We start from the raw sequence: 22,463 nt of genomic DNA on the forward strand, positions 1-22,463 counted from the left end.
GATGTATCTCCAGTTGATCTGGCCACTGGTGCTGGTTAATGGACTGTAAGCCTGCAGCATATTCCATGCCAACTTCAACATATGGCAAGCATCCATCCGCACAATCACCCTCTCACTAGTTACTGGATGTGGAAAGAATGTTTTAAAGGGCTCAATAGAGTTACCCTTTTGCTGGCACCCAGGCAGGTTGCACAAGCGGACATTGGAGGCACGCCCATCTATTTTGACGCATACGAGAGGGCTGCATTGGGATTGGGTCCCGCCGGGTCCCGCGGGACCAACTCAAATCACGCGGGAGTGGGCGGTATGAACTTTTCTGCGGGCAGTCGCGGGCGGCAAAAAAATAAAAAATACTGCGGGACAGGGATGTAGTGGTGCCAGGTGTACGGTAATTGTCGTATTTGTATGATAATTTTGCCCTGTGTACGATGTTCGATCAATAATCCCCAAAAAGGCTACAAATACGATCATTTGACCATTCTGTGAATGTGTGGTTGTAAGCGGTTGTAACCAGCCTGTCGCAACTGTCTGTCGGATTTTTTTGTGAACCCTGAAGGCATTTCCATGTGACAAGTTTCAAGCTAATCGTGCTTTTCTATTCTATTTTTTACGGGGACATTTAGCCTAACGTGGGGTTGATGATGCAAAGCCGTGCCGACCTAAGAAAAAAGCTATGGCTCGGTTTTAGGTCCCTCTCCCCGCTCTCTCATCCAGATTACAGAATAGCTTTGTCAAATCTGATCCTTTCATGTGTTGTGTGGTTAAGTAAAGTGTATTAATGTTACATTTTCCACCCCTTCACTATAGGTACCTGCAATAGCTGCCATAAAAGGCACTATGAAAATCCACCAAGCCATCAGTCTGACACCCGGCCAGATGAAATACCGAGACATTTCATGTCTGTGTAAAAGGGAGGAAGGTGTTCTGGACTGCCCCTGCTTTAACCTTCAAGAGGTCACTGTAGTCTTATGTTCCTGTTTCACCTGATGAGCCCTCAGCATGTGGAAAGACACCAGATAACCCTTGGAGACCAGAAATGATTGAGGTAAAGCACATTGGCGAGTCGTTAATTACGACAATGAAGCATAAGCAGGTGACATCGTGGAAGTAGAAGGGCACAGTGTGAATGTTAAGTGTATGCACCGCACTGGCATAAACAAATTCCATTGGCCAACTCTCCGGGAGGACATCTGTTGGTACCATGACTGGCAAGTACTTTGCCTAATACCAGACCCACAGGCTCTGAACAAGCGCTCTGTACACATTGAAGCATCTGCATGGAGGTATGTGGAATAGCAACTGCAGAATTGAGCCAAAAAGACCTCTGACATTTTTTTAAACATAATTTCCTTTAGATTTATTGCATTTATGAGGCCATTCAATGACATTTCACAACGTGTCCAACCTGACATGCCCAAGGTCCACCCTGTTATGTCATTGTACATCTTGTCATTTTCATGTTTTATGAAAATATACAAATTATTTTTTCAAGTTATTGAAACCTTTTGTGTGATTCCTTTACAAACAAATGAGGACCAAATACAATTGTTTGAAAGTTTGACCAGATATCTTTGCTGTTAGATTTTATTTAGAAAAGAAAGTCAAATTCTCGCAGATTTTATAGAGAAATAAAGAGTTTGCCATAATTCTATTAATATCCAAATACTTTTCCCATTAACTAAAATATGTTGTTGACAAAGGGACTAAAATGTTCCCACCAGCTACAGGACTGCTTCCAGAGAACCGACTGGGAGGTTTTGAACACCAGGACATGGAGAACCACACTACAGCAGTCTTGGATTACATCAGGTTCTGCACGGACAATGTCACCAGGAACAGACGTCTGAGGATTTATCCCAACAGGAAGCCCTGGATGACTAAGGAGGTCCAGAGCCGATTAAAAGCCAGGAACACTGCTTCCAGGTCGGGGGATACGGCACTCGACAGTGCTGCTAGAGCCAACCTGAAAAGAGGCATCTGCAAGGTCAAGACAACATACAGAAGGAGGATAGAGGACCAGCTCAGGAGTAACAACTCCAGGCAGGTGTGGCAGGGTGTCCAGCACATCACCAGCTACAGATCCAGAAACTACCCGCTTAGGTACGAGGTGGAGCGGCTGTCAGAGTGGTGCCAAGACAACAATCTGCTCCTCAACACCACCAAAACAAAGGAGCTGGTTATTGACTTCAGACTTCAGAGCAAAATCAGCTTTACGAAGGAAGCTGTGGATCTGTGTTTGCAGGCTGTCGGAGAGCAGATCATTTACCCGTATGTATTAGACACACATTGTCATATTCAAGACACTCACTGTATGATGTGACTAACCAAAGTCTCGTTTGTATCTTGCAGGTAGCCATCAAACACATTCCTAAGGACAAAGTGTTCTGCAAACATAAAGTAAGTTAGAAACGGCAGTAACTTCTGCTTTTATCAGCACTATCACTGGGTTATAGATAAACTGTGGTTTTCCCTGCCTAACACTTTCTTTGTTGCTGTGATGTTTCAGGACAAGAATGGGAGGCAGATTTCAGTGGAGGTGGTTGTTATGCTGAAAGTGGAAAGTAGCACTGCCAGTTCAGTGGGGCACTCAGCACCTGTGTCCCTGCTGGACTGGTATGATCTACAGCAGGAGCTGATTCTTGTGCTGGAGAGACCAATGCCTGCCGAGGACCTCGCTCACTACATCGAAGAGCATGGAGGCTCCCTCCAGGAGGATGAGGCCAAAGTAAGCTGATGGAAAATATTTGCAATCTTTGTGAATGTCATTCTTTGAGAGACATCGTCACACTTTCTGCTTTTTTTATTTAAATGCTTTCATAATGGTTATCAAAATATTTTAAAGCCATAAAAAATGTCACACCATCCTCTCTTCTTAAATATCTAACCTGTTTTTTTTCCTCTTTCAGATTATAATACAACAGTTGGTTGATGCAGCAGTCCACCTTAAACAAAACAACATCTTCCAGAGACATTAAAGTGGAAAATATCCTGATTGAGACCGGCTCAGATGTCCCACGACTTCGTCTCATAGACTTTGGACTGAGCTGCATCAACAAAAAGACATCTATATATCGGACTTTTTATGGTATGTTATTACTTCAGATTTCGCTCTTCTCCAATCAGTGATTTAAAAACCAAAGCCACTCCTCCTCTAACATTTATTCTTATGTCTTTATCCTGAAGGTACCAGTGCTCATGTCCCTCCAGAGTGGCTGAGCTCCTATACAAACAGTGCTGGACCTACAACAGTGTGGCAGGTAGGAGTGGTGCTGTTCGAAATGCTCCACAACAAAGAGTTCAGGTCCACTAACTTCATCAGGAAAAATCTCAGGATTAGCAGTACGCTGTCTCAAGGTAAAACAAACACCCATACACACATCTGTCATTAAGAAAAGATAATCTGTTTCAGTTCACATTCTGATAGACCACTGCAGACCTTCCACATGCAGTCAGGAAGAGGTCAGGACAGGGAAAAAAGGAAAGAGGAAAGTCACAGAAGATGGAGAGGGACCTTCAAGAAAGGCAAAGAGAAGGAGGGGACTCCTGGACGTCCTTTTAAATCAAGAGTCAGCCTCCTCCTTAGTGGAAAGTGGTAGGCTTGTGCATTTTGTGAAATTACAGCTGCATAATTAACTTACATTTTAGCTGTAGTGGTTGAATATTATAATGTCCTTTAACTTTGTCACACTGATCTAAACACACATTTTCAATCAAATTACAAACATGTGAGTGTCATCATGCTAATGTTTCAATGTGTTATTGTCATTTATAGAATCCATTAGCAACAATGTAGATGGTTGTACATCTGATGGGGATATAAGGAGGGGTAATAGAAAGAGGAAGGCCTTAACTGCTGAGGAAACACAGAGTAGGAAGAGAACGAAGAAAACTGAGACCATAAAGGACCAAATAGATGCCCAACGAGGTCAGTCATTAATAAAAAAATGTAACATTTAGCTTCAAGTGCGTTATATTTAATATAAGTATTTTCGCCTAGGTATTACCTAGGCGATATATATATATATGTATATATATATGCGTTTTTTTAAAAAATATATATAGAGATAATTTTTAGAGGTAACCTGTGTAAATTATCATTGAAATTCTTCTGATGTACTGTCAAATTAAAATGATGTTTATGTTTTATTTTTGCTGAATTTGAGGAGAAATATGAGGAGAAAAATCAGCTCGGCAAAGGAGGCTGTGGATCTGTGTTTGCAGGCTGTCGGAGAGCAGATAATTTACCCGTATGTATTAGACACACATTGTCATATTCAAGACACTCACCGTATGATGTGACTACGGATCTGAGAGTGGCTGACGGCTTTGCTTCGCGGTAAGACGTATTGCATCACTTCCTGTTGCTTTGTGTGTGCACTGAGACAGTTCTCGCTCTTCTTGAACTACTAATAATCACCTTATTTCTCCCTATAATTTACACATCTTGCATAGTTAACTCTATCCCATACTTGTTATATTCTAACGCTCACTCTTACAGATCTTTAGTTTTTATTTTTCACTTTTTAGCGGTGTGTCTGGTTCTCTAGCTTAGCATGGCTACCAGTTCTCTTCCTCTATCTCCTGCTTTCACCTGCTCCGTGTGTCAGATGTTTAGTTACTCCTCTGCCTCCTTTAGTGGTAATGGTACATGTAACAAATGTAGTCTTTTTGTAGTTTTGGAGGCAAGGTTATCTGAATTGGAAGCTCGGCTCTGCACTGTTGAAAACCACCCGATAGCGAGCCAGGCCCCTTTAGTCAGTGCGGAGCCACCTAGCGTAGCTAGCTCTGTTAGTCGTCCCCGAGCAGATCCCGAGCAGCCGGGACTTAAGAGTGGCTGGGTGACTGTCAGGAAGAGGAGTCATAGTCCTAAAGTCAAGCCCGTGGTTCACCATCAACCTGTCCACGTTTCTAATAGATTTTCTCCACTCAGCGACACACCCGCTGAGGACAAAACCCTGGTAACTGGCAGCTCTATAGTCAGAAACGTGGCATTAGAGACACCAGCGACCATAGTCAAATGCATTCCAGGGGCCAGAGCGGGCGACATAGAATCCTATTTAAAACTGCTGGCTAAGGATAAACGTAAATACGGTAAAATAGTTATTCACGTCGGCGGTAATGACACCCGGTTACGCCAATCGGAGGTCACTAAAATTAATGTTGCATCGGTGTGTAATTTTGCCAAAACAATGTCGGACTCCGTAGTTTTCTCTGGACCCCTGCCAAATCTGACCAGCGATGACATGTTTAGCCGCATGTCCTCATTCAATCGCTGGTTGTCTAGATGGTGTCCAGCAAACAACGTGGGCTACATAGATAATTGGCAATCTTTCTGGAGAAAACCTGGTCTGATGAGGAGAGACGGCATCCATCCCACTTTGGAAGGAGCGGCTCTCATTTCTAGAAATATGGACGAATTTATTAGTCATCCAAAAACATGACATCCCAGGGTTGAGACCAGGATGCAGAGTTGTAGTCTTACACACTTCTCTGCGGCTTCCCACCTGATGCTGCCCCCCCCCCCTCAATCAAAAAACACAAAAGGAGCAAATCCTCTTGTGCAAAAAAAAAATTAAAACAAAAACTTTAACTGAACAAAAACATCAAACTATTAAATGTGGTTTGCTGAATATTAGATCTCTCCCTTTGAAGTCTCTGTTAGTGAATGATTTGATTTGTGATCATCATATTGATATATTTTGTCTTACAGAAACCTGGCTGCAGCAGGAGGATCATGTTAGCATTAATGAATCAACTCCCTCTGACTATTTAAATGTTCATGTTCCTAGAACCACAGGTAGAGGAGGAGGAGTGGCAGCTATCTTCAGATCAGGGTTACTAATCAGTCCTAGACCCAAGATTAGTTTTAGCTCTTTTGAATCTCTGATTCTCAGTTTTTCCCACCCAAAGTGGAAATCACAAAAACCTCTTGTGTTTGTTGTTGTGTATCGTCCACCTGGCCCTTATTCTGAGTTTCTGTCTGAATTCTCAGAGTTTTTATCCCAGTTAGTGGTGAGTACAGATAAAGTCATTGTAGTGGGTGACTTTAATATTCATGTAGATGTTGAAAATGACAGCCTAAATATTAACTTTAATTCTATATTAGACTCTATTGGATTTTCTCAAAGTGTTCACAGACCTACTCACTGCCTTAATCATACCCTTGACCTTGTGCTGACTTATGGCATTGAGAGTGAACAGTTAACAGTGTTCCCTCATAACCCTGTCTTGTCTGACCATTTTTTAATAACTTTTGAATTTACATTACTTGACTACACGGTTTCTGAGAAGAATTCTACATATAGAAGGTGTCTGTCAGAGAATGCTGTAACCAGATTTAAAGAGTTGATTTCATCATCCTTTTCTTCACTGCCATGTGCAGATATGACACAGGATGGCTACCTAAATTTTACTCCAGTAGAACTTGACTCTCTTGTTGACAGCACTACAGCTTCAATGCGTACAACACTGGACAATGTTGCCCCTCTGAAAAGGAAGGTAATCAGTCAGAAGAGGTTGGCTCCTTGGTATAATTCACAGCTGCGTGCGTTAAAGCAGACTGCAAGAAAGCTGGAGAGACAGTGGCGTTCCTCTAATTTAGAAGAGTCTCAATTAGTCTGGAAAGATAGTTTAATAACGTATAAGAAAGCACTTCGTAAAGCTAGAACTGCTTATTATTCATTATTGATAGAAGAGAATAAGAATAATCCCAGGTTTCTTTTCAGCACTGTTGCCAGGCTGACAAAGAGTCCGAGCTCTGTTGAGCCATGTATTCCTTTAACTCTCAGCAGTGATGATTTCATGAGATTCTTCATCAATAAAATTGTTTCTATCAGAGAGAAGATTAATGGAATCCTTCCCATTATTATCACTGATGTATCATCAAGTAGAGCAGCTTTAGAAGTATCTTTCGAACCTGAATTGTATTTAGACAGCTTCTGTCCAGTTGATCTTTCTGAGCTAACAACAGCAATAGTCTCTTCTAAACCATCAACTTGTATGTTAGACCCAATCCCGACCAGACTGTTCAAGGAGGTTTTCCCCTTAATTGACACTTCCATATTGGATTTGATCAATCGGTCTTTGTTGATAGGATATGTACCTCAGACTTTTAAGGTTGCTGTAATTAAACCTTTACTTAAAAAACCTACTCTTGATTCAGAAGTGTTGGCTAATTATCGACCTATATCCAATCTCCCTTTTTTGTCCAAAGTTCTTGAAAAAATAGTTGCAGCTCAACTTTGTGATCATTTACATAGAAATAATCTGTTTGAAGAGTTTCAGTCAGGATTCAGAGTGCATCATAGCACAGAAACGGCACTGGTGAAAGTTACCAATGATCTCCTGTTAGCTTCTGATAGCGGACTTGTTTCTGTGCTTGTCCTGTTGGATCTCAGTGCTGCATTTGATACGATCGATCACAGCATTCTGTTACAGAGACTTGAACATGTTATTGGGTTTAAAGGAACTGCATTAGGCTGGTTTAAGTCATATTTATCTGATAGATTCCAGTTTGTTCTTGTAAATGAGGAATCTTCCTCACACGTTGGAGTAAGTCATGGAGTTCCTCAGGGTTCTGTGCTTGGACCGATTCTTTTTACTTTATACATGCTTCCATTAGGTAACATTATCAGACAGCATGGCATACATTTCCATTGTTATGCTGATGATACTCAGCTGTACTTATCTATGAAACCAGATGAAACCTACAGGTTGGTCAGGCTACAAGCCTGTCTTAAAGACATAAAGACCTGGATGACTCAGAACTGTCTGCTTTTAAATTCAGACAAAACTGAAGTTGTTCTCTTTGGACCTGAGCGCTTCAGGGAGAAATTGTCTAGTTATATAGTTACTCTAGATGGTATTTCCTTGGCTTCTAGTTCTACAGTGAGGAACCTTGGAGTTATTTTTGACCAGAATTTATCATTTGACGCACATATAAAACTGGTTTCTAGGACTGCCTTCTTTCACCTTCGTAATATTGCTAAAATCAGGAACATCCTGTCTCAAGGTGATGCAGAGAAACTAGTTCATGCATTTGTTACTTCAAGATAGCACTACTGTAATTCCTTATTATTGGGCTGTCCCACATATTCTCTGAAAAGCCTCCAGCTGATCCAAAATGCTGCAGCCAGAGTTCTGATGAGAACTAACAGGAGAGATCATGTTTCTCCAGTTTTAGCTTCTCTTCATTGGCTCCCTGTTAAATTCAGAATAGAATTTAAGATTCTTCTTCTCACATATAAAGTTCTTAATGACCGAGCTCCATCATATCTTAAAGATTTAATTGTAAGATATTTTCCTAACAGAGCACTTCGCTCCCAAACTGCAGGTTTACTTGTTGTTCCCAGAGTTTCTAAAAGTAGAATGGGAGGTAGAGCCTTCAGTTATCAGGCCCCTCTCTTGTGGAATAAGCTGCCAGTAAATGTCCGGGAAGCAGACACCCTTTCCACTTTTAAGATTAGGCTTAAAACTTTTCTTTTCGATAAAGCTTATAGTTAGGGATGGCTCAGGTAATCCTGAAACATCCTATAGTTAAGCTGCTATAGGCTTAGACTGCTGGGGGACCTCATCTGTCACACCTTTCCTCACTTTGCTCTCTTTTTCCCCCTGTTTAATTTCAAAATTGATTTTATGTACATGTGACATTATTGTGGTTATTAACCTATGTTTCCCTGTTCCAACAGATATCCTTTGAATGGCGTTATGGTGTTTTTCCCCCCTCTTTTCCCTCTTTTCTGTCTTCTCAAACCCCAGCTGGTCGAGGCGGATGGCCACCCTTCCTGAGTCTGGTTCTGCCAGAGGTTTCTTCCTGTTAAAAGGGAGTCGTTCCTTTCCACAGTTGCCACAGGCACGCTCAGGACGGGAGATTGGACTGAAGACACATTTCGGTGCAATCTGTTGGTTTCCTTAGCTAGGATATTAATTTTTTTGAATTAGCTCTATATGAATTAATTGGATTATGATTACAATTAATTGAATTCCAATTGGCTTGAATTGGACTATATTACTTAAGTGCCTTGAGATGACAATTGTTGTAATCTGGCGCTATATAAATAAAATTGAATTGAATTGAATTGACTAACCAAAGTCTTGTTTGTATCTTGCAGGTAGCCATCAAACACATTCCTAAGGACAGAGTGTTCTGCAAACATAAAGTAAGTTAGCAACGGCAGTAACTTCTGCTTTTATCAGCACTATCACTGGGTTATAGATAAACTGTGGTTTTCCCTGCCTAACACTTTCTTTGTTGCTGTGATGTTTCAGGACAAGAATGGGAGGCAGATTTCAGTGGAGGTGGCTGTTATGCTGAAGCTGGAAAGTAGCACTGCCAGTTCAGTGGGGCACTCAGCACCTGTGTCCCTGCTGGACTGGTATGATCTACAGCAGGAGCTGATTCTTGTGCTGGAGAGACCAATGCCTGCCGAGGACCTCGCTCACTACATCGAAGAGCATGGAGGCTCCCTCCAGGAAGATGAGGCCAAAGTAAGCTGATGGAAAATATTTGCAATCTTTGTGAATGTCATTCTTTGAGAGACATCGTCACACTTTCTGCTTTTTTTATTTAAATGATTTCATAATGGTTATCAAAATAATTTAAAGCCATAAAAAATGTCACACCATCCTCTCTTCTTAAATATCTAACCTGTTTTTTTTCCTCTTTCAGATTATAATACAACAGTTGGTTGATGCAGCAGTCCACCTGAAACAAAACAGCATCTTCCACAGAGACATCAAAGTTGAAAACATCCTGATTGAGACCGGCTCAGATGTCCCACGACTTCGTCTCATAGACTTTGGAATGAGCTGCATCAACAAAAAGACATCTATATATCGGACTTTTTATGGTATGTTATTACTTCAGATTTCGCCTTCTCCAATCAGTGATTTAAAAACCAAAGCCACTCCTCCTCTAACATTTATTCTCATATGTTTATCCTCAAGGTACCAGTGCTCATGTCCCTCCAGAGTGGCTGAACTCCTATACATACAGTGCTGGACCTACAACAGTGTGGCAGGTAGGAGTGGTGCTGTTTGAAATGCTCCACAACAAAGAGTTCAGGTCCACTAACTTCATCAGGAAGAAACTCAAGATTAGCAGTACGCTGTCTCAAGGTAAAACAAACACCCATAAACACATCTGTCATTAAGAAAAGATAATCTGTTTCAGTTCACATTCTGATAGACCACTGCAGACCTAACAATGTTTGTTCTTTTTCTTCACATCCTCCAGATTGCCTGGATTTCTTGGAGCAGTGTTTGACTAAAGTTCCCAAGCAGCGCCCCACGCTGGAGCAGCTTCTGAATCACACTTGGTTCACGTGAGACAGAAACAACACACACACTGTTAATCAAAACAAATGACATTTTATTGAAAGTTTGATTCATGTTTAAATTTAAACCTAAATCTTTATGTCTGAGTTCAGCAGGAGTAAATATACATTCTAAATATGTCACATTTTTTGTGATGTGAGGATGTAAGGATAGGATAGAATACAATATATTAGAATACAATAGAATAGAACACAATATAATAGAATAGAATAGAATAGAATAGAATCCTTCTGTATTAGTTCTTCAACAGGTACATCTACAGTGTTGCAGAAGAGGAACAGAACAATTATAAAATTTGTTTTTTTAAAAATGATCAGTGTTCACTTCTCTGAGAGGAAGTGTTCACTGATGACTGAATGATCTCAGATGTGCAAAAATGAATTGTCCTAAATATTGCAAAAATAAAATCCATTTTTAGACACAATTTTCAAAGAAAGTAAATGTTTATTTAATATTCTGACATTTGAATATTAGTTCAAGTAGTTTCACATTTATATTAGCCCCATGAGTGGGGCCTCTGCCAGGAGGTATGGGGGCGCTCGGGCTCCTGGGGCCCGGGTCCGGTGCGCGGCCCATGTCTGGGCGGCTGGGGCCTGGCGTGGTCGGTGGGCCGTTGCCCCTGGTTCCCAGGGGGCCTTTGCCCTATGCTTATGGGGGCTCTTTCCGGGGGCTTCTTCTGCGGTCTTCTGGGTGGATGTGTGGTTGTCCCTGCGGTGGGCTTCCTGGGTTCTGTGCTCTGTGGGGGCTGCTGGTGGCCTTCGTCTTGAGGCCCTCTCTGCCTGCTTCTGATTGCTGGGGGGGGCTGTGGATTGTTGCTCTGTACACTTATAGACTCATAACTAAGCAGGGTTATCATGTAGGTCCTGTGCCATGGGTATTGCATGTTCACACACGCACACACACACACATTCATTAGCCCAGTAGCAGGCTCGCTAAGCAGTTGCTGTGTTATCCTGTGGTTTCAGGTCATCTATATCCACAGTTGTGTTGTATGCGATTGCCGCTACTTGTGCTTGTTTTTGTGTGTTTGTTTTTTCTCTGCTTGTCTGCTTTCAGGAGCTTATGGTGGCGCTAAGGCTGGATTCCCAACAGAGGCCGTGGATTGTCGTCTGTTTTGTTTTTACAGGTGTAGCAGCTGGATGTCTGGTTTTTGTTTCTATTTTTGTTCTGTTTCCTTTTCTTTGCTCTTCTTCTTTCCTTGTCCTCCGGTCCGGTTCAGCTCTATTACATGTGAAATATTGTAAACAAAAACTGATGGGCATCAAGGGGAGCTTTACATTTATAAAACTTCCCTTGGCAAAGCAAATCTGTTTGGCAAAAAAGGTATTCAGATTACCATTCTGCTGCCATAATGCTGGACAGGACAAGGGAAAAAAAGAAAAAGAAATATCTACTCTGTCGGCCTTCAAAGTCTAAGGCATTCAAATACGACTGACTGAGGCAATTATGCTATTAGGCTAACGTTCTGCTGCTGCTATAGCTACTACTACTACTACAACAACAATAATAATAAAAAAAAAAGATTTTGTAATTCATTTATAATTAATTGCTTTGTATTTAGAGGTGCCTTTCAAAGCACTCAATGTCATCTTACAAGACACAGCCATTCATTGACTTAATAGGGGGCTGCACGGTGTTGTGGTGGGTAGCACCATCACCTCACAGCAAGACGGTTCCAGGTTCAATCCCCACCTGGGGCCTTTCTGTGTTGTGTTTGCATGTTCTCCTCGTGTATGCGTGGGTTCTCTCCGGGTTCTCCGGCTTCCTCCCACCGTCCAAAAACATGGTGTGTTAGGTTAATCGGTGACTCTAAATTGTCCTTAGGAGTGAGTGTGACTGTGAGTATGCATGGTTGTTTGTCTCGTTTGTCTCTATGTGTGGCCCTGTGATGACCTGGCGGTCGCTGTTCTGCTGCTCCTCGCAGAGGCTGGAAGCTACTAGTGGTGACTGCTCACTGATGGCTGCAGGAAGATGCTGATGGTTGCTGGAGGTTGACCAGGAATGGAGAGGCCAAATACATCCATGGCAATAACTAAAGTATATGGCCTTTGGTGCAGGAGGTTGAGCCTTCTTGTTCTGACTCTTGCTGACAAGGTACTCTTATCTTCTCTCCTTTCAGCCCTGATGCACTTTGCCTTAACCTCAGCCTGACATATTTGCAGATGATCTTTCTCTTCACATCATGGCATGATGGAAGGCTGCTCTCCAGAAGCATGGCCTCCTCTTCCAGCTGTTCCACTGCATTGGTGCACTCCATGAGAGACTCATCTGTCCTGAACGTAACAGCTGCTCCACATGCTGGACGACAGTGAAGACCTCATCAGATGGCCGATAAAGTGCAGCCGGTTTGAATTCCTTTAACTGCAGCAGAACAACATGCTCATGTGCATCATCTGCATTTTGCACAAGTGCATGCTTGCATGTCTCGTAGTGTGAGCAGCTAAAGACACACTTCACGGTGTATCCGGCCAGATGATACAGAACACAGGAATCTGTTTTTGTGAAGGTGGGTGGTGATGTCAGGTCGACCAGCTGCTCCACTCTCAGACCTTCAGGACTTCTGGAATTGGTTTTGGTTTCCAGGAAGTCTGCTAGGTGGTCACAGTTGTCCTCCAGGTAACTGCCTGTATGCACTGTGGACAGGAACTGTCCAACAGTGACAGCCCGCAGGGCATAGTGGAACTCCACAGGTGTTGGCACAGGGTTCCTCTGACATATGCATCCAAATGTGTTTTACATGCTGCATTCTTCTTTGGACAGTGCGGATATCTGGCAGAGAGATCTTCATGTTCTGCAGGGTTTTGTATCCTGTTGTGCCTGCTGTGAATAGAATTTGAATTGCCTTTTTGATGGTCTCATTGCCCCACTGAATCACCTTTTTATTATTTTGGCTGAGTGCACGAATCTGGTCCCGATTGAAAATTGAAGTAAATTTTTGTTGAAGGTTGTTGTTTCTCCTCCTAAGTGCCAAATTGATTATTTTTTGTCGTGCTGGAGCGCTCTCTGCTTTTATCCTCCTATATCTTTCCTTTCTTAATTCCCTCAGCAGGTCCTCCACACTGGCCCTGTCATGACTGGCCCCTGGCACACTGGTTCCTGGATGAGTGGCCCCTGACTGACTGGCACCTGCTGGTCTGCTGACCTCTGCTTCACTGTCACCTGACACATCCCTCTCACTCGCCTCTAACTGCACCTCAGTTTGTCCCTCAATATCTGTAATAACAACGTATTGTTGGTGTTATACGTATTTATGCCACCTACACTACACTACAATATCTTGTTTTTGAAATACATGAAATGGGAAAAACTGTGGAAAGACTGGTATCATACCAAGGTTTGATTTTATGCAGTAAGTGTGGTCATCAGATGTTTTAACTTCTGCAGAAGCCATCATCCTCGAAGGTGTTTTCCTCCTCTTGGGCTTGAGGCGATGGATGAAGATGGTTGGGACAGCATCTGCTCTCGACCTCTGTGTGCCTCTTTTTGTGTTCGTGAATTGGTTGTCCTCAAAGTGTAACTGCCAGGAGGTAATGATGTGATAAGTCGTAGGCTAAGTTCAGTTTCCCCTACACACTTCACATTTTCTGTTGAACTTTAATTGTAATGTTCTTCTTTACATTCAGGTGTCGAAGGCCCTTTGAAATTTTAGTAACTTTATCATAAAACCTCTGTGGCCATTACTTACTTCACAAAGTTTTCTGTTGTTGTTGTCATCTTTATATACTCTATAGCTCTGCCCTCTTCCACACAGCATAGACATATATATACGTAGACGCCTCATTGAGCACGTTGGTCCATTGCTGCGGTACGTCAGCGCGTCCGCCATATTGGATGTGGCAGATCTGCCCGTAAACTACTAAAAGGAAATGGACTGAACTTCAAACAGCGCCTTTCTACAAAGTGCTTTAAGTTTGTTATAATTGGCTTTGTTCTTAGACATTATGTATTCATATTCTGCATTTTATAACTAAGCCATGTTCATATTTTGTACTTTTCCACTCTGCTCATACTACGTTATAGATGACCTTAAATGGTCCAAGACTTTAAAATACCATAACGGGACTAAATAACTGGGTCAGATAAAGCTTCTCTATCGTGTCAGATAGGTCTGGTACATTAGTTACACGCCTAAAACAACACTCACTCACACACGTTGTTTATCTCATCCAAAGAACAATACGAAGATGGTGGTTGACCTGTTTTAGTATAATATAATTGGCCAATATATGAAATATTTCCGTATATTGGGGCTCAGGCTGACGGACTTCCTGCGAGAGCTCTGTCACTCCGAGTTCAGCGCTGCCATACTTTACATGTCACCACTAATAAATACTTTCAATGAAAGAATTGGGCTAAAAAGTTATTGCCTCTTATTCACACAGACACACTAATATAGTTGGGAAACAAGTACGTACCAGAAACAACATGTAACTAAGTGATGATTATAAATGTTTATTCCTTATTTTTAGGCTATAGGTAAGCACCAAACTAACATGTATTTTTCTAATGTTTTTATGAGTGTTTACACCTGCTAATGTGTGCAACACTGTTACTGTGATGATAAATATTGAAATATTTATAATTGACATTTAATCTGTGTTTATTATAACCAGATCCTGAAATGTAGAGGAGGGTTTTCTGAATAAAGAGCACTAACATTTACATTCAACTGATTTTGAGTAATCAATTTTATATTCACATTGATACACATTTATATAAATATCTATAATAAGGGCATTAATGAACACGGGGGCATTGACGATCGTATATACACACTTATATCTACACACTTATCTATACAGCTATAAAATTGCAGTCAGTGTAAGTTAAAAACCTTGGAAAAGAATAGTCTTCTACAGCTTTTTCCATGTGTTGTCACTCTGCAGCTTAAGTTAAGGTGTTCAGTTTGGCAATGTGGTGCAGCCTCAATTTGTGGAAGACAGACACAACGAGTGACATCAGCACAAAATGGTGGTTGTCAATTCCAAACTGTGTTTCTTGAATGTGCCCCCCCCAGAAAAAACACATCCTCAGAACCAATCTCAGCCCGGACAAACTGACAGATCAAGGCCGCTTTGACCACTTGCCCTGACACTGACTGGCGAATAAAACACTCAGCTGATCTGACCACCTTTACAGTACCGTCAGAAGGAATCATCAGCCTTCCCTTGTTTTTTAACGTGAGCAAGTGGTAGCTCTGATCAAATGATGCGGGTACAACATCAGTCACCAAACTACCACGGCACACATCACAGGACAGCTTTTTGAGAATCTGGCAAACAACAAACCCTGAGATGTACACCAGTGCATTGTCCACAAGACCACCAAAGCGGGTTGGTAGATAGCTATGGTCAGACACTAAAGCAGGAACGTTGAAAAAAAGGGGTGGAATCTCTTCGGTTTCTTCTGCTGCTGGAGAAGAGGACATCTCAAAAGTAGACAAGGACACGGTCTCATCCTGTGCTGCCACATTTCCTGATGTGCTTGGAGACGCACCATCAGATGGCAGGAAGATGGCCTGGAACTGGCTGGCTGAGGGATTGTTATTCCAGCCCCCTAAAACACATACAAACAACACATTTACATATACAGTTACCCGAATAATATGCATACATAGAGACTAATCACATAGTAAAAAAATCTGAAATCCCTACCTGATGCCCTGATTGAATTAAAGAGGAGCTCCACGTGATCCTGGCTAAAGCGGTAGGTGCTGACGTACCACTGAAGCTGAAGCTGAAGCTGTTCTGGAATCATCAACATCAGGGTGTCAATGTTGATCATGAATCCCATGACAGATAGGTACCTTCACAAGGAAATGTTTTGTCAGTTTAATCATTGCAAACCAAAATACCTCAAGAGAGCACTACGTGATTTCCTTCATTTATAGATGTTAATGCAAAGAGAAACAATATTGAAACAGGAATGGGAAAGCTTGATAACATCGACACTGCTATACATACCATTGTAACATTTCTAAGGAATGAAAAACACTGAAGATAGAAGTCCAACAGAAACAAAACAGGAGACTGCAAAAACATTGGAACCAGAGAACAAAGCATCATAGGAACTTATGATGCATCAAACGGAACAAGAGAATAGAATAGGACTGGGCAATATATCCATAATATATCAATATTTTATAAAGCTCCAACAGTCACCCCTTCAATATTCTCTCTATATCAATATTTGATCAAAATTACATTTGAATTTATTGTCCAGCCTCGAACAGAACATCATATGAACTTGATGTCTTAAACTTATGAACTCTTCATGCAAACAAAAGCTTCCCACTTTCCTAAAACCTCTTTGACAGGTGAAGGGGTGTGCCATCTTTCATCACCAACTCATCAAGTAGTCCCTGCCTCTCACCAAGAACTCTACACTCTCTGCCCAATACAAAGAACCCAGGGGAGCTTTGAACCCTTTGGCATGGGGATTGTGACTGTTCATTTTATCAAAGAGCCTGTCAGTTATCTAAAAGCAAATGTCTGCATTAACAGAAAGCACAATAATCATCACCATAAACAATAACATGTTCCTATGAGTCATTAGTCTAATTTCTAAAATATAAAAATGATTCACGAGTTGATCTCCATTCTTAGGGAGAAAAGTTGTGATAGACATTTTAGCAACAATCTTGCCGTCCTACTTTGTGTGAATGTTAGTAGTAGTATTATATTAGCATCACCTCAATGAACTCAGCTGTTGCTTCACAGTGTTGGAACTGTAAATAGCCAAGGTCCCTCAGTGCACGTGTAGCGTGGTACAAAGTGAAGTTGTCCTCCACTACAAGTTTAATTTGAAAAAGTATTTTATTTTTGTTCTGCAAAAAGCCAAAAATATATATTATTTATCACGTTACGCCACACACATCTTCACACTCAGGAGTGTGTTCTCGTCTCACAGCGTATTCTCGCTAGATATCCCTTTTCCCTGTACATAGTGTAGCGAACGCGCCCTCTGCTGGTGAGACTTAGACACTGCATAACCATATTTGTCAAACAATAAACGAACCTTGCCCGATCAGACAACACACAGACAATTTTCAACACACTCATGACTTATACTTAATGCAAGTAATATTAAACATATAAATAATAACAATGTGGGTATATCACTGATGGCTCTGTATGCCACACACGCAGAGCCACTGTCACAGAGCGACTCAGTGTCTGTGCAGCCAGGGACACCTTCATCTTCTGTGAATCAAAATTCACATGCTTGTCTGTTACCCTGTTAGCTGCATGCAATCCAACTTTTGCTTGGACATCATTCAGATGAATGATGTATCTCCAGTTGATCTGGCCACTGGTGCTGGTTAATGGACTGTAAGCCTGCAGCATATTCCGTGCCAACTTCAACATATGGCAAGCATCCATCCGCACAATCACCTTCTCACTAGTTACTGGATGTGGAAAGGATGTTTTAAAGGGCTCAATAGGGTTACCCTTTTGCTGGCACCCAGGCAGGTTGCACAAGCGGACATTGGAGGCACGCCCATCCATTTTGACGCATACGAGAGGGCTGCATTGGGATTGGGTCCCGCCGGGTCCCGCGGGACCAACTCAAATCACGCGGGAGTGGGCGGTATGAACTTTTCTGCGGGCAGTCGCGGGCGGCAAAAAAATAAAAAATACTGCGGGACAGGGATGTAGTGGTGCCACGTGTACGGTAATTGTCGTATTTGTATGATAATTTTGCCCTGTGTACGATGTTCGATCAATAATCCCCAAAAAGGCTACAAATACGATCATTTGACCATTCTGTGAATGTGTGGTTGTAAGCGGTTGTAATCAGCCTGTCGCAACTGTCTGTCGGATTTTTTTGTGAACCCTGAAGACATTTCCATGTGACAAGTTTCAAGCTAATCGTGCTTTTCTATTCTATTTTTTACGGGGACATTTAGCCTAACGTGGGGTTGATGATGCAAAGCCGTGCCGACCTATTAGACGCTATTCAACACTAGAGTGACTATAGCACACAATAGACTTGTTATTTTAGTTATGAAGGGTGTACGATAATTTACCTCAAAATACGATAATACTACATTTCCCACCTGGCAACACTGTCGGGAAGTATCTTAGCGACAGGATAAACAGAATAAAATGATGAGGAAAGGAAGCTCAAAGAAGATCTTTACAGCACAAAGACAAAGCAAGGCAAGTCTGACATTTGGAGAAGTTTCTCAATTGTCCATGAATCTCTTTATTAAAAGCCTATGAAATTACGTGTTTTCTCCTGCGGGACTCGAGAAGACATTTCTATTGTTGTGCGGGCATAAAGTCTCAAAGTTTTTGCGGGAGCGGGCGGGAGTGGACATACACATTGCGGGAGCATGCGGAAGAAAACAGTCCCGCGCAGGACTCTAACACATACCACTCTTATGCCGCACTTATGCAGTTCCTCCGACGCATGAACAAGCAACACCTCCTGAGTCTCTGGCGATAATAACTTGGTCAGGTAGTAGGTAATTGGGCACTTCCAATGGCCTTTTAGGCCTACCACCATAAAAACAAGAGCCTCAGTGACAAAATTTGTCTCATTCAAACCATCCGCCATATCCACAAATCCAGACATTTTCTGGGTGTTATTAATTGGCTTTGATCTTAGACATTATAAATTCATATTCTGTATTTTCCTAAATAACCTATGTTCCTAGCTGGTACTTTTCCACTCTGCCCATACTGTACAACAGATGACCTTAAATGGTCCAAGACCTTAGAATGACATAAACAACTGGGTCAGACAAAACATCTCTATTAGGGCAGATAGGTCTGGTACATTAGATCCGAGCCTAAAACAGCACTCACATATACACACATTGTTTATCACATCCAAATAACCCAACAAGGACAGCAGCTGGCCTGATCATGCCACTCAAAACTGGCCAATTATACTCTGACAAGTGTGAAAACAACTTCTGTGAGATAAAGCTGAATATAAATATGACATGGTTCCGGATAACGGGGCTCGGCCTGACGGATTTCCTGCGGGAGCTCTGGCACTCCGAGTCCAGCGCTGCAATATACTTTACTTGTGACCACTAATAAATACTTTTTTAATAAACGATTTCTCCAGCTTGTTCTTGGGCTTCCAAAGAAAAAATCGGGCTAACATGGGTATGGGAGTTGTACTGGATATGTTTTTTAATGGCCATGGCATCCATCATGAGACACACTCAACCATATTTAGCTGGGTCTTCCTCTTGTCTTTCCTTCAACATGTCCAGCATCATCATGTTAAGGCCAGGCTCTGCATCCATGAGCTCATCCACCTTTGTAAGAAAGAAAAGCAGTCATTTAATATGGCTGCTGTGATCAGGATTTTTTCAGGATCAATAATCACTGAAAGCAGTATTGGCAGATGTTAATAATGCTAGGTGTAGGTATGTCCGCCTGTTCACTCATAACAGGATAAATTAATATGCACAGCTAACATGGAAAATAAGGTTTCAAATAATACGAACAATACCTTTGCAATGTATGTGGATGTGGGAGGTTGATATGAAGAGTCTCTCTCAGAAAGCTGTATGCCTTCGGACCATGTAAGTGGAGAGTGATGGCAAACTCCCTCTGGTCTTTGGTGTATTTGTGGCTCTGTTTTGACAGGAGGCGTATTGGAAGATCTGAAATTCAATTAGCACTGGCCTTGCCCTTTTGGCAACCAAAAGAAAAGCCAGTCCCGACCAGCAGTTCAGCAATAAAAGAACAAGGGTCTCTGAGGTGGCAGGACCTTCTACAAGCAGTCAGGACGAGGTCAGGACAGGGAAAAAAGGAAAGAGGAAAGTCACAGAAGATGGAGAGGGACCCTCAAGAAACCCAAAGAGAAGGAGGGGACTCCTGGACGTCATGTTAAATCAAGAGTCAGCCTCCTCCTCAGTGGAAAGTGGTAGGCTTGTGCATTTTGTGAAATTACAGCTGCATAATTAACTTACATTTTAGCTGTAGTGGTTGAATATTATAATGTCCTTTAACTTTGTCACACTGATCTAAACACACATTTTCAATCAAATTACAAACATGTGAGTGTCAACATGCTAATGTTTCAATGTGTTATTGTCATTTATAGGATCCAGTAGCAACAATTTAGATGGTTGTACATCTGATGGGGACATAAGGAGGAGTAATAGGAAGAGGAAGGCCTTACCTGCTGAGGAAACAACAAGCAGGAAGAGAACGAAGAAAACTGAGACCATATAGGACCAAATAGATGCCCAACGAGGTCAGTCATTAATAAAAAAAATGTAACATTTAGCTTCAAGTGCGTTATATTTAATATAAGTATTTATATTAGGTATTACCTATTACCTAGGTGATATATATATATATTTATTTATTACAGCTTATATAACCTGTGTAAATTATCATTGAAATTCTTCTGATGTACTGTCAAACTAAAATGATGTTTATGTTTTATTTTAGCTGAATTTGAGGAGAAATACGAAGAGAAAAATCAGCTCGGCAAAGGAGGCTGTGGATCTGTGTTTGCAGGCTGTCGGAGAGAAGATAATTTACCCGTATGTATTAGACACACATTGTCATATTCAAGACACTCACCGTATGATCTGACTAACCAAAGTCTTGTTTGTATCTTGCAGGTAGCCATCAAACACATTCCTAAGGACAACGTGTTCTGCAAACATAAAGTAAGTTAGCAACGGCAGTAACTTCTGCTTTTATCAGCACTATCACTGGATTATAGATAAACTGTGGTTTTCCCTGCCTAACACTTTCTTTGTTGCTGTGATGTTTCAGGACAAGAATGGGAGGCAGATTTCAGTGGAGGTGGCTGTCATGCTGAAGCTGGAAGGTAGCACTGCCAGTTCAGTGGGGCACTCAGCACCTGTGTCCCTGCTGGACTGGTATGATCTACAGCAGGAGCCGATTCTTGTGCTGGAGAGACCAATGCCTGCCGAGGACCTCGCTCACTACATCGAAGAGCATGGAGGCTCCCTCCAGGAGGATGAGGCCAAAGTAAGCTGATGGAAAATATTTGCAATCTTTGTGAATGTCATTCTTTGAGAGACATCGTCACACTTTCTGCTTTTTTTATTTAAATGATTTCATAATGGTTATCAAAATAATTTAAAGCCATAAAAAATGTCACTCCATCCTCTCTTCTTAAATATCTAACCTGTTTTTTTTCCTCTTTCAGATTATAATACAACAGTTGGTTAATGCAGCAGTCCACCTGAAACAAAACAACATCTTCCACAGAGACATCAAAGTGGAAAATATCCTGATTGAGACCGGCTCAGATGTCCCACGACTTTGTCTCATAGACTTTGGACTGAGCTTTATCAACAAAAAGACATCTAAGTATCGGACTTTTTATGGTATGTTATTACTTCAGATTTTGCTCTTCTCCAATCAGTGATTTAAAAACCAAAGCCACTCCTCCTCTAACATTTATTCTTATGTCTTTATCCTCAAGGTACCAGTGCTCATGTCCCTCCAGAGTGGCTGAGCTCCTGTACATACAGTGCTGGACCTACAACAGTGTGGCAGGTAGGAGTGGTGCTGTTTGAAATGCTCCACAACAAAGAGTTCAGGTCCACTAACTTCATCAGGAAGAAACTAAAGATTAGCAGTACGCTGTCTCAAGGTAAAACAAACACCCATACACACATCTGTCATTAAGAAAAGATAATCTGTTTCAGTTCACATTCTGATAGACCACTGCAGACCTAACAATGTTTGTTCTTTTTCTTCACATCCTCCAGATTGCCTGGATTTCTTGGAGCAGTGTTTGATTAAAGTTCCCAAGCAGCGCCCCACGCTGGAGCAGCTTCTGAATCACACTTGGTTCACGTGAGACAGAAACAACACACACACTGTTAATCAAAACAAATGACATTTTATTGAAAGTTTGATTCATGTTTAAATTTAAACCTAAATCTTTATGTCTGAGTTCAACAAGAATAAATATACATTCTAAATATGTCACATTTTTTGTGATGTGAGGATGTAAGGATAGGATAGAATACAATATATTAGAATACAATAGAATAGAACATAACACAATACAATACAACAGAATACAAGATGATATAATACAATTCAATAGAATAGAACATAACGCAACACAATACAATACAATAGAACACAATAGAATAGAATAGAATC

General features: G+C 41.5%; 2 protein-coding genes across 2 annotated transcripts; both read left to right on the forward strand.

Annotated features, from left to right (window-relative positions):
- Window positions 1-2,545: 2,545 nt before the first annotated feature.
- Window positions 2,546-10,326, forward strand: LOC140280347 (serine/threonine-protein kinase pim-1-like). Its single transcript, XM_072375647.1, has 10 exons — window positions 2,546-2,725; window positions 2,938-3,085; window positions 3,184-3,354; window positions 3,425-3,600; window positions 4,167-4,247; window positions 9,111-9,158; window positions 9,268-9,486; window positions 9,668-9,848; window positions 9,946-10,116; window positions 10,235-10,326. Exons 1-10 carry the CDS (start codon window positions 2,546-2,548, stop codon window positions 10,324-10,326), a joined length of 1,467 nt encoding a protein of 488 aa, XP_072231748.1.
- A 9,860-nt stretch (window positions 10,327-20,186) lies between these two features.
- LOC140280349 (serine/threonine-protein kinase pim-2-like) lies at window positions 20,187-22,152 on the forward strand. Its single transcript, XM_072375649.1, has 7 exons — window positions 20,187-20,226; window positions 20,760-20,854; window positions 20,936-20,983; window positions 21,195-21,275; window positions 21,493-21,673; window positions 21,772-21,942; window positions 22,061-22,152. The coding sequence occupies exons 1-7, from the start codon at window positions 20,187-20,189 to the stop codon at window positions 22,150-22,152; spliced, it is 708 nt and encodes a 235-aa protein (XP_072231750.1).
- The last annotated feature ends 311 nt before the right edge of the window (window positions 22,153-22,463 follow it).

This window comes from Leuresthes tenuis, unplaced genomic scaffold (genome assembly GCF_036924035.1).
Source record: "Leuresthes tenuis unplaced genomic scaffold, fLeuTen1.0.hap1 SCAF_21, whole genome shotgun sequence".
NCBI lineage: Eukaryota > Metazoa > Chordata > Actinopteri > Atheriniformes > Atherinopsidae > Leuresthes > Leuresthes tenuis.